Consider the following 17,127-nt stretch of genomic DNA (forward strand, 5'->3'; position numbering starts at 1 on the left):
GACTGTGCTTAGCAACGAGGGACCTGTCCACCCAGCCCAAAGCATCTCTTTTGTCTGCCTGCCCCTCGAACTCTACCTTTCCAACAAATCAAGCCGAAGTTGATGTCCGTGGGGCAGGGTGAGTAGCTCCATCCCTGAGCTCACTCCCATGAGCCTCTGCATCTCCTTGGTAACGCCCAGTATCCTAGCAACCTGCGACAAAGAGGGGAAAGTGGTTTGATTTCCATCCTTGGATGCAGAAGGGAATCTTCACAATGCAAAGGATTGATGATGATGATAATGATGATGGTAATATTTTTAGTTACTAAAAAAGTCACTGAAGAAACAATTGTTATTTGTTAGAATCTCTGCAACCACAAATCATTGTTCTGAATTGATGCTATTTCAGCTTTATATCCCACTTATCTGCATTTTTGCACGAACTAAAAATAATTTTGTAAAAAAACAGCAGCAGTGGGCCTAACGCAGAGCCTTGACCCTCCCCTTCACAATTCCTAGGACTAGCTGTGTTGAGCATACAGAATGGCTTGGACAGTGCTGATTTTTCCCTTTCCCAGAGCCCTTCATGCCTGTATAAGGTAAAGGTACCCCTGCCCATATGGGCCAGTCGTGACCAACTCTAGGGTTGCGTGCTCATCTCGCTCAAGAGACCGGGAGCCGGCGCCATCCGAAGACACTTCCGGGTCACGTGGCCAGCGTGACGAAGCTGCAGCTGGTGAGCCAGCACCAGTGCCGCACACGGAAATGCCGTTTACCTTGCCGCTAGAAAGTAATCCATATTTATCTACTTGCACTTAGGGGTGCTTTCGAACTGCTAGGTGGGCAGGAGCTGGGACCGAACAACGGGAGCTCACCCCGTCGCGGGGATTCGAACCGCCAACCTTTCGATCAAGTCCTAGGCTCTGTGGTTTAACCCACAGCGCCACCCACGTCCCTTTCATGCCTGTATAACAGGCAAAAATTAAACAGGTCACAGAGCTGGGTCTGTGTCCTCTGGAGCAAGGGGTGTCTCTGAGCAGGAGGAAGGCAAGATGGAGAAAGGCTGTCCTCCTGCAGGTTGCCTCACTCTGGCAACTTCAGCTGCTGTGCAAAACATTTGGGGACGGGCTCAGCAAAATTCTCTTGTGACAGGCTGTCGGCTTCAGGCTGGGAAGAACAGATAAGCGTCTGTTCCGGACCAGCCAAGGACAGGCTTACTCCTGGGACAATTTTGGTAGGTCTGCTTGCCAAGCCAGTGAATAAACACTTGGCGCTGACAAGAGAGACGGGCATCACAGTGCAAACACTTAAAGCCCAGAGAGTGCCATCCTGTGTAATGAGACTTAAAATAAATTAGCAGCCATTAATTTTCCATGAACCTGTGATTGAAATACGGAGGGGCAGGGAAAATTGGGGCTGGGGGCACAAGCCCCTGGGAGCCCTTGGCATGGTGCTCTCTGGTATGCCCTCTCATAAGTTAGCGCCCCCTTCCCAGCAGGATTGTCCAGTGGAGGTCCACCTTAATTGGCTCCACCTTAATTTCCTTTTGGCTCCACCTTAATTTCCACTGTAATTCCCTACAAGGCCCCAGGCATATCGTCACATCATATCAATGTGGAATATAAGACTGGTGACCAACCTACATGTGCTTTCTCTGAATGTGCAGGTCAGCCCAGAGCTGATCACCCAAACAGAATTCCCAGTGTCCAAATGCAATGTGCTCTACGTGGGGCTACCTTTGAAGGTGACCCAGAAACTACAACTAATCCAGAAAGCGGCAGCTAGACTGGGGACTGGGAGTGGCCACCAAGACCACATAACACCGGTCCTGAAAGACCTACATTGGCTCCCAGTACGCTTCCGAGCACAATTCAAAGTGTTGCTGTTGACCTTTAAAGCCCTAAACAGCCTTGGTCCAGTATATCTGAAGGAGCGTCTCCACCTCCATCGTTCTACCTGGTCACTGAGGTCCAGTGCCGAGGGCCTTCTGGCGGTTCCCTTGCGGCGAGAAGCCAAGCTACAGGGAACCAGGCAGAGGGCCTTCTTGGTAGTGGCACCCGTCCTGTGGAACACCCTCCCACCAGATGTCAAAGAGACAATCAACTACCAGACTTTTAGAAGACATCTGAAGGCAGCCCTCTTTAGGGAAGCTTTTAATGTTTAATAGACCATGGTATTTTAATATTCTGTTGGAAGCCACCCAGAGTGGCTGGGGAAACCCAGCCAGATGGGTGGGTTATAAATAATAATAATATATTATTATTATTATTATTATTATTATTATTATTATTATTATTATTATTATTAAAGCAATGCCACCAGCACAGCTGGTACTAACTGGCCCTATCCTGAACGAGAGGCAGCCCAAAGAGGCCACCAGCAACCCAAAATCCCATACCAGGCAATCCACTTGGGTGATATGTTTGGCCAGAGTCTTGGCGTCCACTTCTGCAAGGAGTTCCTTGACCTTCTTGAGCACCGCCATCTCCAGGGGCTTGTTTTCCAGAGGGATAAGGAGCGACTGGAAGATAGCTGGGTTGAAGGAGGAGGTCCTTTCCACAACAGGGACAACAAAGCCCACACTGTTCAGATCCAGCCTCTTCCTGGGCCCCACCTCCACGTCAGAACCATTCAGAGCAAGCCCTCTCTGGCCCTCGTCCCCTTTTAGCCTCTCAACGTAGCTCTTGGCTGGCATCTGTTTGCCCTCTGCAGATGGCCTGTCCCACTGAACTGGGGAAGGAGGGTGGAGCTGGCAGTAATGTCCTGTGTCCGGATCGCTATAGCTGCTGACCGAGGGAGAAGGGGAGGCCCTTGAGTAGCCATGGGAAGGGGTCGAGTGGGGGCTGTCAGACTGGTCAGCCTTGCTACCATTTCCTTGGCACAGCTGTGGTTCACTGGAGCGTCTTATGACAGGGGATGACGGGGTTATGCCACTGCCCGCTTGGCCAGTCTGTGGTTTTAGCCGAGTAACTGCAAACAGAGGTAGAGAAAGGGTTTTCTTTTATTGTAAGAGTGGACACAGGCAGCAAAACAAGTATTTGGTTTGCAACGGTAACATGTTATGAGGTCCACGCAATCATCTGTGTGTGCCCATGTTGCCGCTTTATAACAATTTCACCAAAAAACTGACATTATCCAATTCACTCAAAAATGGTGCCAAACTGTTGCAAATTCTCTTCTGAAAGGTTTGGCGGTAGAAACAGAAGGGTTTTTATCATAGGCCGAGAAATCAGCCCTCGACTACTTAACCTGCAGAAAAAGCATTGTGAAGTGCGGGATAATAATTACTTAACACAGCATAGTATAACCCCACCCCCCACAATCAAATCAGAATGAACGTTCAATAGTTGACATCATATGACCTCCCTGCAAGTTTTGTGCAGGAAAATTATCATTTATTTGTATGCTGCCTTTCCAAAGTTAAAACTATGCTCAATGCCGTTTCCAACATAACTATAAACATAACAAAAAGTAGTCATAAACAATAAACAAAGCAACAGAAAGTACACAGCCAAACTGAACAATTTCCACATAAATCAAAAGATCCAAAATAAAGATAAAAATTAACAGCAACAACAGCAGCAACCTCTGCCAAAAAAAGTCCCCTAAACAATTACGCAGCCCATTTTTGTAGGAGGACTTAATAAAAGATAATCTGGAAAGGACCAGAAAGTTTTGGGCTAAAGAGCAGGACAAAAATGCTTTATAAACAGTAGGGAGAAGTTCTCACATGCCATTGTGATTGCTCTTTATTATACGTTGAATATTTCTCTCACCCTCCATTTTATTTTTATTTGCTCTTTGAAAACCGTTCCTACCTGTGCTGTAGGCTGCAGTTGCAGGGCTCTCAGAGATGGGAGACATTGAAGAGTGGAGATCTTGGATTTGATCCACACTGACCGCACAATTCCGGATGATGTCTCGGTGATGTGGCAAGGAGACGCTAGGCAAAGGATAAAAGAAGGTGTTGGCACAAAATCCTCCCAAGAGGACCAAGCAGGGCCAGACTAAGGGGCCAGACCCATGGAATAAGTGGGCATTGTTGCTTTGATTAAGGCAAAAAGTGCAGCGGCTAGGGACTCTTGCCTGTTTGTAGAAAAGCACAATGCCCACATCAAGTGGACCTGCTTTATCTTCCCTCAATCTTAGTCGCCTCACTTTGCCAATGACATGGGCCTGGCCTGTTTGTGAGGTGCCCTAGTCTGGGTCCAGGATGCTAAAGTCTCCATCAGCTGGGACACTTTTTCCGTATGAGATGTGTGGTGGCATCACCCAGCCACAGTCCTCATCATGGGGGATGGATTACCAAATTGCATAAGCCAGCAAGGGAGTCGGTTCTAACTGAAGGCCACACTACTGTAAAAGTAAAGTATTATTCAAAAGCAGGAGTTCTGTTTCACACAGGGGGACTTATGAGCCCCGGGGATATAGAGATTACTTGAGTTGCTTCAGACCCAGGGTAGCAAACCTCTTGCTATCGAGAAGCTTAGTTCAGCTGGAGCTCCACACAAACCCGAGAACCATGGGTGGTATTCAACTAAGTTCCACTCAAAGCAGACCTACTGAAATTCAATGGACCTAACTTAGTCCTGCTCATTCATTTCAAAGAGTCTACACACAGCTGAATGCTGCCCTTTGTTTATTTTGCACATAGCCAAACAAATGAGTGTGGTGCCATTGCCAAGGAAGACTACAGTGGTTTTAATAGGACCTTCTCCATAGTTTCATGTCTTCCCACCTACCTACAATGTAAACAATGATGAGTAAAATAAGCCCACTGCAAGCGTAATGAGTCCCCAGAAACTTTTGGTATACCTAATGCAAGTGTATGTGATATTTTATTATTTTTATTGATGTCTATTTTGTTTGTTGTTTTACTACATATGAGGTTTTAATGTTTCATGATTGCAAGCTGCTCTGGGATTACCTTCTGGCTGGAAATAGTTTACAGTGGTGCCTCGCAAGACGAAAATAATCCATTCCGCGAGTCTCTTCGTCTAGCGGTTTTTTCATCTTGCGAAGCAACCCTATTAGCGGCTTAGCGCTATTAGCGGTTTAGCGGCTATTAAAGGCTTAGCGGCTAAAAGGCTATTAGCAGCTTAGCGGCTTAGAAAAAAGGGGGGAGCGAAAAAAATCGCAAGACTTGCAAGACGTTTTTGTCTTGCGAAGCAAGCCCATAGGGAAATTCATCTTGCGAAGCACATCGAAAAACGGAAAACCCTTTCGTCTAGCAGGTTTTTCGTCTTGCGAGGCATTCGTCTTGCGGGGCACCACTGTATATAAATAAATAATAAGCAAGTGAAGGTACATCTATTCAGCTGTTAATTAATTCTGAGAAAGAAATTAAGAGGCTTTCCCCAACAAGCATCTTCCCCTGGTAGTTAAGCCCAAGGACTTGTCCACACTTACCTTTTGCAATGCTATTTCCAGGTACAGGCCCACACTTTAACGCTCCGTATAAGAGCATTGTTATTGCCCTGGAGTATTTCCCACAAAAACCTACTCTTCAGCGCTCAATCGGAGCAAACATCAATTTGGGTTTTCTGCAGGTTGACATTTGCTCCGATTCAGCTTTAAAGAGCAGATTTTTGGTTCAGAAAGCTCTGGAGCAAAAAGAAGAAAAGGGAGGTTGCGCTTGGACACAGAGCTTTAAAGTGTGGACCATGTCTGGAAATAAGCAGAGGAAAGGTAAGTGTGGAAAAGCCCTCACTTGGGAAATTTCCAGGGAAATGCCTCCATCTTTTCCCCATGAGGGGCACCTCAGTCACCTAGCTGTAGGTTCTGATTCCCCCACACCTTTGTCTGACCTCCCCACTACTCTGTGACAGTAAATGTGAACTGATTTGTAGGACTCAGAGCTAGAGCTCATTAAATTCAGGAGGTAGGGGTGGGGGCAGGATATAAATTTAATTAACAAACCATATTTGACCTCATCTTTGCTTGATTCTGAACCCTTTTCCTGGATGTTTCTTGTCTTGGCTGCTCTCCAAGATATCCAGGCACTGTCCTCCTACGAGCCCATGCTTGCCTATGCAGCAACTCTGGACTCTACTAGGAAACTCAGGATATTGCTTCTTTTTGCCTTCCCTTCCTCAGGACAGGTAATTAACAGAGTCTCTCTCCACTTTCCTCTCCCTCCCTGTCTCTGAACCTTCATGTTGGCCCCAATGCCTGGTGCACTGTGGTCCATACTGCAACTTCCCAAGACACACTCCATTAGGAGCAATCTCCTAGCCCCCTGCCCCCAATAGGAACCATTTCAGTTTATGGCCCAGGCAATGTAGGCCCGGGTACTTGATGGGATTTGCAATTGCGAAATCTCTTGCTATTTTATATTTCTGTACTTGCAGTTCAAGCCGCAAAGCTGTTTCACTCACTGCCTGCCATCTTTGTGGAAATGAAATTATATTCATTTATATTGGTAATTTGTTGGTTCTTCCCAGTTCCCACATGTGAGAAAAGCTATACTGGCATTTCTTAAGTAACTGTGCCTGTTGCAGTAACCTCAATGCAGTTGTCTCCAGAAAAGAACCCTGAAGTTGTATGTCTATGAGCAGGTGTTAAAGAATACAAGCTCATGATCACTTGTCTCCCTTGAAGCCAGAGGGTTGTGGCTAACTAAGTTCTACTCAGAACAGACCAATTAAAACTAATGGGCCTAATTACAGATAGGTAGCCGTGTTGGTCTGCCATAGTCAAAATAAAAAAATTCCAGTAGCACCTTAAAGACCAACTATCTTAAAGACCATACTTATCTGAAGAAGTGTGCATGCACACGAAAGCTCATACCAAGAACTAACTTAGTTGGTCTTTAAGGTACTAATGGGCCTAAGTTACCCACGTGCATCATTTTCTACATGTCTCCTCTGAGGCTGAATGCAACCCAGAGCAGAGAAGACAATGGCAACTAGAGGGGCTGAGAGAAATAGGCATGGCCGCTGAGACAACCAGAGGCAGTCCACCACTGAGAGTGGAGTCCACGGTAGAAATTGCACAAGTGCAAAGGTGGTTCTCTAACACTCATAGCTGGTCTCCCTTAACATAGAAAGCTGGATGCACAAGAGGGCTTTGCAACAACCTGTTGCGGGATGCAATATTTTTGGTCAGGGTGCCATCCAGCCAACCACACCCTCTTGCAGGATGCTCCATTCCATTTCCTCTCCCACTGGCTTTCTGCCTACCCTGCCCTGCAACAGTTAGCATTCCATGTCTATTGAACTTGCTCAGACCTCACTGGTCTGTGTTTGGCAGTCCCCTCCCTAGGGCTCCCTCTGCCACCTGGCTTTGTCTTTCTGTAACTCTTGGGAGTTCCCCCAAGCCTGCTGATGCTGCCTCCTTGTATGTGGACGGTGCCATTCTGGCTACATGCAGACTGGCTGTTGGAGAACAAGTTTGCCATTGTACGGGCTTACCTGGTTGGGCACCCATCACCCCTTGTGATCTTGTCAGCCGTCAATCCGTCAGTCATGGTAATGCTCCTCCTTTTGATGTGCCCCCCTTTCTGGCTGGAGTGGCTGTGCGAGCCGCTGTGCTTCCCATTGGCAAGTCCATAGCTGGCCTCCAAGTAGCGCAACGGGAAAGTGCGGTTGATGGGGCAGTAGAAGATGGCCCCGCTTTGCTCAGAGATTGGCTTGCGGTTGCCCACGTAGAAGCGCACCAAGGCTGGCACATTGTCAAAGCTCTCCTGCTCGAAGAGGTACTGGATGTGAGTGCGGCCTTCGCTGGACTTCACCATCACCTTGTTGATCTTGAAGTGGAGGGGCTCATTCCGCCAACGGCAGGTCAGCACATAATCCCCAAGGCTGGTGAGTGAGTCGCGTATCAGGAAGTCCCCGTTCCTCTGAATCAGGCTCTCAGACACCTGAAAGGCCAGATGGAAGGTTTGTTTAAGCAAATTTGCAATGCCCTGAAAGAAAGTGCTCAGATGACTGGCTTTTTTAAAAAAAGCAACTTCTTGTATTGGAAAGAGAGCAGGATTCCATTCTGAAGGTAAGTTGGGAAGAACTGTGTCTCTGATCATGTGCAGAGAACACTGTCCTCTCACAACTAACTAAAGTTCAGGAGCACAGATTCCTAGGGTACCATGTTTGGACTAATGATGGGTCCTTGGTCTCAAAAGGTTGAGGACTATTGGGCTAAAGGGTGGAGAAACTTGAGCCTTTGGGGCGGGGGTGAGGGATTCCCCAATGGCATGATCATTCTCATGTATCCCACATCTATTCCCATCTATTGGGAGTGCTGCCCTTTTCCAAACACAATTATACTGTTAACTGAAAGTCCTATCTTTTTACAGCAAGTGCCTCAGATTAGTGATGCTAAGCCTGAAGAACAACGAAAGCAGTCTTGTTTCCTATAATTGGCTGATTATTTAATCTCTCTTGGATTCGTATCTTGTCCAGTCTTAGAGTCAGGATCCTAATTCTCCCTGTTGGAGAGTGAGCACTCAGTGTGCTTGCAAATTCCCAGGTGTGCTCCACCTGTAGGGTGGGCGTTGCCATTGCTCCCAATAATTCCTGCAGCGCTGTGGTTGCTCTGTGGGCAACAGCACATCTGTGGCATCTGGTTTACAGCCTTTTCCACTCTAAGGGGGTGATATCTCCCCACAAATGTCTGGGGTGGGGAAAACCTGTGAGCCTCCAAATGTTGGGACTACAACTCCCATTGTCCCTCATTGGGCTGATGGGAGATGTTTGCCAACAACTACTGGAAGGCCACAGGTTCTCCTCCCCTGTGCTAGTTCTATGGATGTTTTGCATCAAGCAGGGGATTTGAGTAAATGGTCTATCAGATCTACTCCACGAGTCACAGCCATAGCAACAATCCTGCTGTGGAGGCCAGGTTCCCACAGGTTGGTGGGAACGAGACACTCCTGCCAAAGGGTGAAGCTTGCTTGTGAACAAAGCAAGGGAGGGGCACAGGTGCAGTTGGGGAATCCCATGTATAAAGGAAGGAGCTTTGTGACACTCCTGCTCCAAACCAAGGAGGATGAGGAGACCCAGGCAGCCATGATGGTATCCAGCTAAAGTCAAGGGGGCTCATAGACCACCCCATACCCTTCTTCACTGTTGCACAGACACAGCTCACGGACCCACAGGGTTTCCTATAGCCAGAGATCTTCCAGCTGCCCCTCACCTCTCGGGGGATACGCCCATGGTACCAGGCATGGCTACGGAGGTCCGTGCTGCTGAGTTTGAGCTCCTCTTCCAACTCTTTGTGAAGCTTCTCTGGTGATGAGTCAAGGATATATTTCTCCTTGGAGAACTGGGGGGAAGGGGGGAGAAAGAGAGAGAGAGCCTTAAATGAGGTGCCACCAAGTCAGGCTTCAGTGGTAGACACAAACAGTATGCCAGAGCCAAGCTGTGCCAGGTGTTATCCTGACTCTGGGTGGTAGGTAATAAAATCCACGACAACAATAATAAAAAAAATATCAGAATACTACAATTTCCAAAGAAAGGCAATATTTACTGAAGCAGACATATCTGAACTATTTCAATTCTGATAGTCCTGGAATGCATGAGTGGACAAGTCGTTTTTAAGCAAGCACTCAGAGCATAGCACAGTGAGCACATGGTGTATTTCTGAAGAAAGGCTGTTCCACATGGTGGATGTCACTACCAAAAAGACCCTCCTCTCTTCTGAGTAGTGGAAAGAGGGAGCCTTTATGGCTGAGGCACCACTGGGACACTGGCTCTCTTTCTGCACCCTTTAATCAGCTGCTTCATCTGTCAAGTGATCCAATATCTGAATGATCCCCTGAATCTCTAATCAGTGTTGTTTACACGCGAGAGGAGAACAGTAGAGGCAAGAAAGCAATTCATCCAATTGCCCAGGAGACCAAGTCACAGTCCCACCCACTCACATCCCCATAAAACTTTGACAAATGATATAAAAATGAATTGGAATTCCACAAGAATTTACCTCTCTCCTAACACCAGAACGCGTGGGCATCCCATGAAGCTAAATGTTGGAATATTTAGGAAAGCGCTTTTTTCATGCAGCAAAGAGTCAAACTAGGGAAGTCGCTCCCCCAACTTGGATGGCATTAAATGAGATTTGGGCAAATCCACAGAGGACAGGGCTATCAATGACTAACAGCCACGACTGCTCTGCTCTGCCTCCATAGTCAGAGGCAGCAATGCTTCTGAATCCTAGTTGCTATAAAAGAGGGGAGAGGTCCTGTTTGTGCATCTGGCTGGCCATTGTGAGAACACAGCGCTGGACCTGATGGGCCATTAGCCTCATCCAACAGGCCTCTCCTTATGTTCTTCTGTCTCTCTCATGTAGTAGTAGTAATAATAATACCGTATTTTTCGCTCTATTGGACGCAGTTTTTCCTCTCCAAAAATTGAGGGGAAATGTGTGTGCGTCCTATAGAGCGAATGCAGGCTTGTGCCATAGCCGCGCGCAACCCCTCCGGCAGGGAGAGGCTGCACGGGGCTATGGCTTCTTTAGCCCTGCGCAGCGTCTCCAGGCAAGGAGAGGCTGCACGGGGCTAAAGGGGAAGCCAAAACAGCGAGCGGGATGGATCCTGCTCGCTGCCTTGCCTTCTTCCATAGCTGCGCGCAACCCCTCGGGCAAGGAGAGGCTGCACGGGGCTATGGATTCTTTAGCCTCACGCAGCCTCTCCCAGGAGGTAGAGGCTGCACGGGGCTAAAAGGGAAGCCAAAACAGCGAGCGGGATCCATCCCGCTCGCTGCCTTGCCTTTTTCCATAGCTGCGCACAACCCCTCGGGCAGGGAGAGGTTGTGTGCAGCCTGTACGCTGCTCTTTGGGGCTGGGGGGTGAAAAATATTTTTTTCCTTGATTTCCCCCCCTAAAAACTGGGTGCGCCCTATGGTCCGGTGCGCCCTATGGTGCGAAAAATACGGTAATAATAATAATAATAATAATAAACCTTTTATTTATACTCTGCCCTCCCCAGCCGGAACCGGGCTCAGGATGGCTAACACCAATAAAATTACAATAAAATACAATAAAATTACGTAATAGGGGAAAAAACCCAGTTAATTAAAATACAGGTTAAAATACAATTTAAAATGCAACTTCATTTTAGTAGTTGCCCATAGATCAAAACAATAAGGGGAGGGAAACATAAGGGTCAGACTGAGTCCAAAGCAAAGGCCAGGCGGAACAGCTCTGTCTTGCAGAACCTGCGGAAAGATGTCAAGTCCCGCAGGGCCCTAGTCTCTTGTGACAGAGCATTCCACCAAGTCGGGGCCAGTACTGAAAAGGCCCTGGCCCTAGTTGAGACCAATCTAACCTCATTGTGGCTCAGGACCTCCAAAGTGTTGTTATTTGTGGACCTTAAGGTCCTCCGCGGGGCATACCAGGAGAGGCTGTCCCGTAGGTACGTGGGTCCTAGGCTGCATAGGGCTTTAAAGGTCAAAACCAGCACCTTAAATCTGACCCTGTCCTCCACCGGGAGCCAGTGCAGCTGCTAAAGCACTGGATGAATGTGATCCCGCAGCAAGAAGCCCGTAAGGAGCCTCGCCGCAGTATTCTGCACCCGCTGGAGTTTCTGGGTCAGCTTCAAGGGCAGCCCCGCATAGAGCAAGTTACAATAATCAAGCCTGGAGGTGACCGTCGCATGGATCACTGTGGCCAGATCAGGGCGGGAAAGGTAAGGGACCAATGGCTTGATATGGTGGATATGGAAAAATGCCACCTTTGCTGTGGCTGCAACCTGCGCCTCCATGGAAAGGGAGGCGTCGAAGCTCTTGACAGAAGGCGCTGGCCCCCCAACCCCATGTCCCGACCTAGCCAGAGGACCTCTGTCTTCAAAAGATTTAACTTCAACCAGCTCCCACGCAGCCATCCAGCCACAGCTTCCAAGCATTGGTCAGTGTGTCCGGGGCCGAGTCAGGGCGGCCGTCCATCAACAGATAAAAAGCTGGGTGTAATCAGCATATTGATATATGTGGTAAGGGTGGGGAAAGAAGCTGTGATGTAGGCCCTCACTTACAATGTTTATTGTGGAATGATTTCCCAGCTCCCTGGAGTGCTTGTAGCAAGGCCCAAGGGAATGATTTTTTAAAAATGAATAAAACGTGCAAGCAAAATGAAGGGCCGAAGCTTCCCTGAAGGAGGGGTGGTGATCCAGGATGGCAAAGCCTCCTTTGCTGGCAAAGCCTCTTTATCCACAGGCGTCCTGACCCTGGTTAACCAGCCACCAGGAGCAATGCCTCAGTCACTCACACGTGGCTGCCGGCATTGCCACTGGCTGGGAACCAGGCCAAGTGTAAACAGACTCGTCAGCTAACATGAGCTGTGAAGTGGTTTCTGCTGTGAAAGGCCTGTCGGCAGAGAAGAGTCAGTTGACAGATCAGCTTGGCTAGCCAACTCTGAGGCGATGCACCTTGATTGGTGTGCTTGAGTGCACAAAGGACCCAGTGGTGGAGTTAGGTAATTTTAGACTTATTCAGGGGTGGGGAGCACCTTCTTTAGAGGGAAATGTGTATTATTTCACAGCCTGCTGCATTTCTCTACGCATCCCCCTCCAGTTCTGCTGATTGTGACCCTCGCCTCTGCCCCAAAGTCAGTCCCTGCTTGCACTACTGATGGGAAGACCAGGAACCTCAGGCACGCCTCTTACCTTCCCCTCGCCCTACTCATTGTCCCAAGAGGGACAGTTGCATTAAGCTACCCTTTGGGGAAAGAGTATTCCTTCTGCCTCTCCCATCACTGCAACCAAACACACAGTGCCTGGCATTAGGTTATTTCAGTCTGCCTGAAGATTTTCAGCAGGTTAGGGAATTGGTGATGCAAGCTCAGCAATAGTCATTCAATGGGGTGGCAGGGAGAGTTGGAAACAAAGATCTCGTCAGCGGAAGGGCTCAGGTGGCTGCCACAGAGTCTTCTGCCCTGTTCAACCAAGCGGCAGGTGGGTCTCCCCACCCCTGCTTTCCTGATCTCTCTCATTAGGCAACTCAGTTCAGCAAAGCCACTACCACTTGTAAAGAAACCATGCTGGTTTTGCAGCACTGGGAGAGTGGGGCAACTTAACATGCCTTTGGTTCAAATTAATGGGAAGCAGAAGCCTGTTCTAACCACAACACTCCCATAAGTAACACCCATTTGGATATACCTAAAGCAAGAGTATGGAAGTGAGAGCTGGACCATAAAGAAGGCTGATCACCGAAGAAATGATGCTTTTGAATTCTGGTGCTGGAGGAGACTCTTGAGAGTCCCATGGACTGCAAGAAGATCAAACCTCTCCATTCTGAAGGAAATCAGCCCTGAGTGCTCCCTGGAAGGACAGATCCTGAAGCTGAGACTCCAAGACTTTGGCCACCTCATGAGAAGAGAAGACTCCCTGGAAAAGACCCTGATGCTGGGAAAGATGGAGGGTACAAGGAGAAGGGGACGACAGAGGACCAGATGGTTGGACAGTGTTCTCGAAGCTACAAACATGAGTCTGACCAAACTGCGGGAGGCAGTGGAAGACAGGAGTGCCTGGTGTGCTCTGGTCCATGGGGTCACAAAGAGTCGGACACGACTAAACAACAACAAAGCAAGAGTAGCCTCTTATTGGGGTAAATGAAAACACCGCGAGCAGGTTTTTGAACAAAGGTCTTCTTCAGGCTGGATTGTTACGCAATAAAATGGGGCATAGGACGTGAGAAAAAGACATTGCTTCAGTCTGCAGTAAGTAAGATGAAGTGCAGGAAGGTGTTGACTTCAGCATGGAATTCAGTGGGACTTACTTCTGAGTAGACATGGTTGGAATTGCAGCGAAAGGTTGCTTGTATCCAACGTTAGCCACATTCTGAGCAGACCCATGAACTCAATGGCATGGCTAAGCTATGTATATTAATCCCAATGGGCACAATCAACAGTATTATTAACAATGAATTAATTCCTTATGCCTCATTTATGCACCAACTATTGTATTAAGGTAGCAGAATACCCCCTGACCATTATCTGTATACCAGTTAGATAAAACTCTGTTTTATCTCCATTTCCCCTCAAATATGTGGCTGTGTGAATATTTCAGCTGCCTCTAGGACAGGCATCCCCAAACTCGGCCCTCCAGCTGTTTTGGGACTATGGTTTCCATCATCCCTGACCACTGGTCCTGTTAACTAGGGATGATGGGAGTTGTAGTCCCAAAACATCTGGAGGGCTGAGTTTGGGGATACCTGCTCTAGGACATCTGGAAAGAGGAGATACTACAGTATTAAGATACAGTACTACCAATTCCTTTCACAGAAAATGTCCTCAACATTTTCCAAAGGGCTCCTGCTTGCAATGTGCTTTAAAGATAGAATATTAAGGCTCAAAGATAGTGGCTTTCTCAATGGCAAAAGGAAAAAGAAAGAATTTGTGGCTGAGTTTAAGCCAGCCCCGAGCCACACTTTGTTTCCTGATCAACATTGCCTCCAATGCGAAAGATCTGGTATTCAGTGGGGCATCATCTCTTACCTGCCACGCCCATCATGGCCCTTTTCCTGGTGGCCCTGAACATTGACAACAAAATGGCATCCCTCCCCATCCTCAGTCTGGCCCTGTGCTTAATTTTCAAGGAACCTTATACTTTCCATACAGAACTGACGGGATCCAAACTTTGGTGAACGAGCCCTGGAATTTCTGTCAGGCACATTCCCAAATCACTACAGCGCAGATGGGATTAAGGTGCCAGGCCTGGACTAATCGCGCCTGATCTAGCCTACCTATTAGTTTTCCTTGTTCTTTGCCCTCCAAATCCTTAGCTCCCTGTAGGGATTTAATGAAAGCTTCTCTCTCTCTCTCTCTCTCTCTCTCTCTCTCTCTCTCTCTCTCTCTCTCTCTCTCTGTGTGTGTGTGTATTAGCAAGGTTGCCACTTTCCAGCACAGATAAGCTAAGACGACGGATTCTACAGAGGGGTGTGTGTGTGTGTGTGTGTGAGAGAGAGAGAGAGAGAGAGAGAGAGAGAGAGAGAACAATAACCAACAAGAAGCAGCTGGCAAATCTGAACTGAAATAATGCGCTAGTAGGAAATTGCTAGTCCTTCCACCCCCCCTCCCCACCCATATAGTCCCAAAATATTTCTGACAGATTGTGCAGAGAGGCATAAACAAACCCCACAAAGAGTTAGCCCTGCTGCATGTCATGCCGGCTGGTTTAATGAATAATAATGACAGATTTAAAAAGGGAATCTTCTGCATAAAGATGAGCTTTCCGCTAATGCCCCATTTCGCTAATGCCCTTGTGCACCTGAGCCTTAAACATACAATCCCACCCTCCCCATTTCCCCTGCTCTCCTCCCCATCGCTGGTTTCCTCTCCCTGGAGGAGAGGCGAGGCAATGATGTAATGTCTCAGCATCGCTGAATCAGGGACTTTGGTGGGTGAGATGTAGCAGGGCGATGCTCTGGGCAGGTGTGGCAGAATGAAAGAGAAGCTCGTTGGCAGAGCACCTGCCTTGCGTGCAGAAGGCTCCAGGTTCCATCACCTGCATCTCCAGGAGGGGCTGGGAGGGACCCCTGCCTGAAACCTTGGAAGGTAGCTGCTAGTCTGTGTGGACAATACTGAGTGAGCGGGATCAAGGGGTCTGCCTCAGTATAAGGCAGCTTCCCATGTCTTTTGCAGAGATGTTTTCAGGTTTTCTAACACCTTCCAGATGCTAGGATCCCCGTTTTAAGAATGCTGGACTAGGTGAGACCTTGACTCAGCAACAGATTTCTCCTGAACTTAAACGCAAGGATCACTAAAACTGGACAGCCTTATGCTTTGTTGAATTTAAGACAGACTGACACCTGGGATTCTGGGGTTAAAAAGAAGTAAATCACGCTGGGCTAAAATGAAAATAAAGTAGCCACATACCTTACAAGGTTGATTGGTTTGTTGTTGTTCAATTGATTTTCTATACTACCGTATCACAAAGTGCTTTTGCCAGCTTTCAAAAATAGCATCCAGAACACATTAAAACACTCAATAAAACCAGTGCACGACAGAGAGTTAAAAGTGTTAAGAGCAGTTATGAAAGCCTAAGCATAATTTTGTATAGCAGCTAACCCTAAAAATCCAGCCTTAGAAATATAAATAATTAATAGTGAGGAGTCTCTCCTAAGAGCTCCTCTGGTGGGTCACACTGGGAATCAAAGAATCATAGAACTGTAGAGTTGGAAGGGACCCAAGCAAAAATCTCAACTAGATCATACATGACAGGTGGCCATCTGACCTCTGCTTTAAAACCTCCAAGGAAGGGCAGACCACCACCTTTTGTGGGAGCCCGTTCCACTGCCAAACAGCTCTTATCATCAGAAAGCTCTTCCTGATGTTTAGTCTGAATCTCCCTCCTTGTAACTGGAATCCATTGGTCCTACCCTCAGGAGCTAGAGAAGACAAGCTTGCTCTATACTCCATGTGACAGCCCTTTAGATATTTAAAGATGGCGTGTAATGCTCTAAGAGAGAATATTATGAAAATGATTTACAGGTGGTACATGACCCCAGTCAAGCTTGCAAAAATCTATCGTTTGCCCGATAATAAATGTTGGAAATGTAAAGAAACTGAAGGTACATTCTTTCACCTTTGGTGGACGTGCCCAAGGATTAAGGCTTTCTGGGAGATGATCTATAATGAAATGAAAAAGGTATTTAAATATACCCTCCTGAAGAAACCAGAGGCCTTTCTCCTGGGCATAGTCGGCCAATTGGTGCTAAAGAAGGATAGAACTTTCTTTATGTATGCAACAACAGCAGCAAGACTACTCATTGCGAAGTATTGGAAGACACAGGAGCTACCCACATTGGAAGAATGGCAGATGAAAGTGATGGACTACATGGAATTGGCAGAAATGACTGGTAGAATTCGTGACCAGGGAGAAGAGTCGGTGGAGGAAGACTGGAAGAAATTTAAAGACTACTTGCAGAAGCACTGTAAAATTAAGGAATGTTAAAACGATGTCTGATGGAAAATAAGTGGTATTGGTAAAAAGATTTTTAAGAAAATGTAAATAAGGATTGATAACTGGAAAATTGATATTTATAATAGGTTAATATCTTGAGTGAGGATAAATGTTAGAGGGTAAGGACTTGCTAAATTTAATATTTGAACTGGAATACAAAATGGGAGGTGTGAGGAGGTCAAGAAACTAGTGAATGAAGTATAAGATATGAAAATACTAATCTATTTTCTGCTTTGTTTGTTTTTTTTGGTTTTTCTTTC

General features: G+C 47.3%; 1 protein-coding gene across 3 annotated transcripts in view; it reads right to left on the minus strand.

Moving 5' to 3' along the window:
- Positions 1-17,127, minus strand: part of SH2D3C (SH2 domain containing 3C) — a 78,163-nt gene that overhangs the window by 7,049 nt on the left and 53,987 nt on the right. For all 3 annotated transcript variants that reach the window (XM_081179668.1, XM_081179670.1, XM_081179669.1), the window contains 5 exons: positions 9,112-9,240; positions 7,392-7,840; positions 3,798-3,922; positions 2,378-2,949; positions 77-192 (listed from right to left, as the gene is read on the minus strand). In XM_081179668.1, coding sequence (XP_081035794.1) covers positions 77-192; positions 2,378-2,949; positions 3,798-3,922; positions 7,392-7,840; positions 9,112-9,240 — 1,391 coding nt within the window. The remainder of the gene's footprint in view (positions 1-76; positions 193-2,377; positions 2,950-3,797; positions 3,923-7,391; positions 7,841-9,111; positions 9,241-17,127) is intronic.

This window comes from Podarcis bocagei, assembly GCF_964188305.1.
Source record: "Podarcis bocagei genome assembly, chromosome: Z".
Taxonomy (NCBI): Eukaryota; Metazoa; Chordata; class Lepidosauria; order Squamata; family Lacertidae; genus Podarcis; species Podarcis bocagei.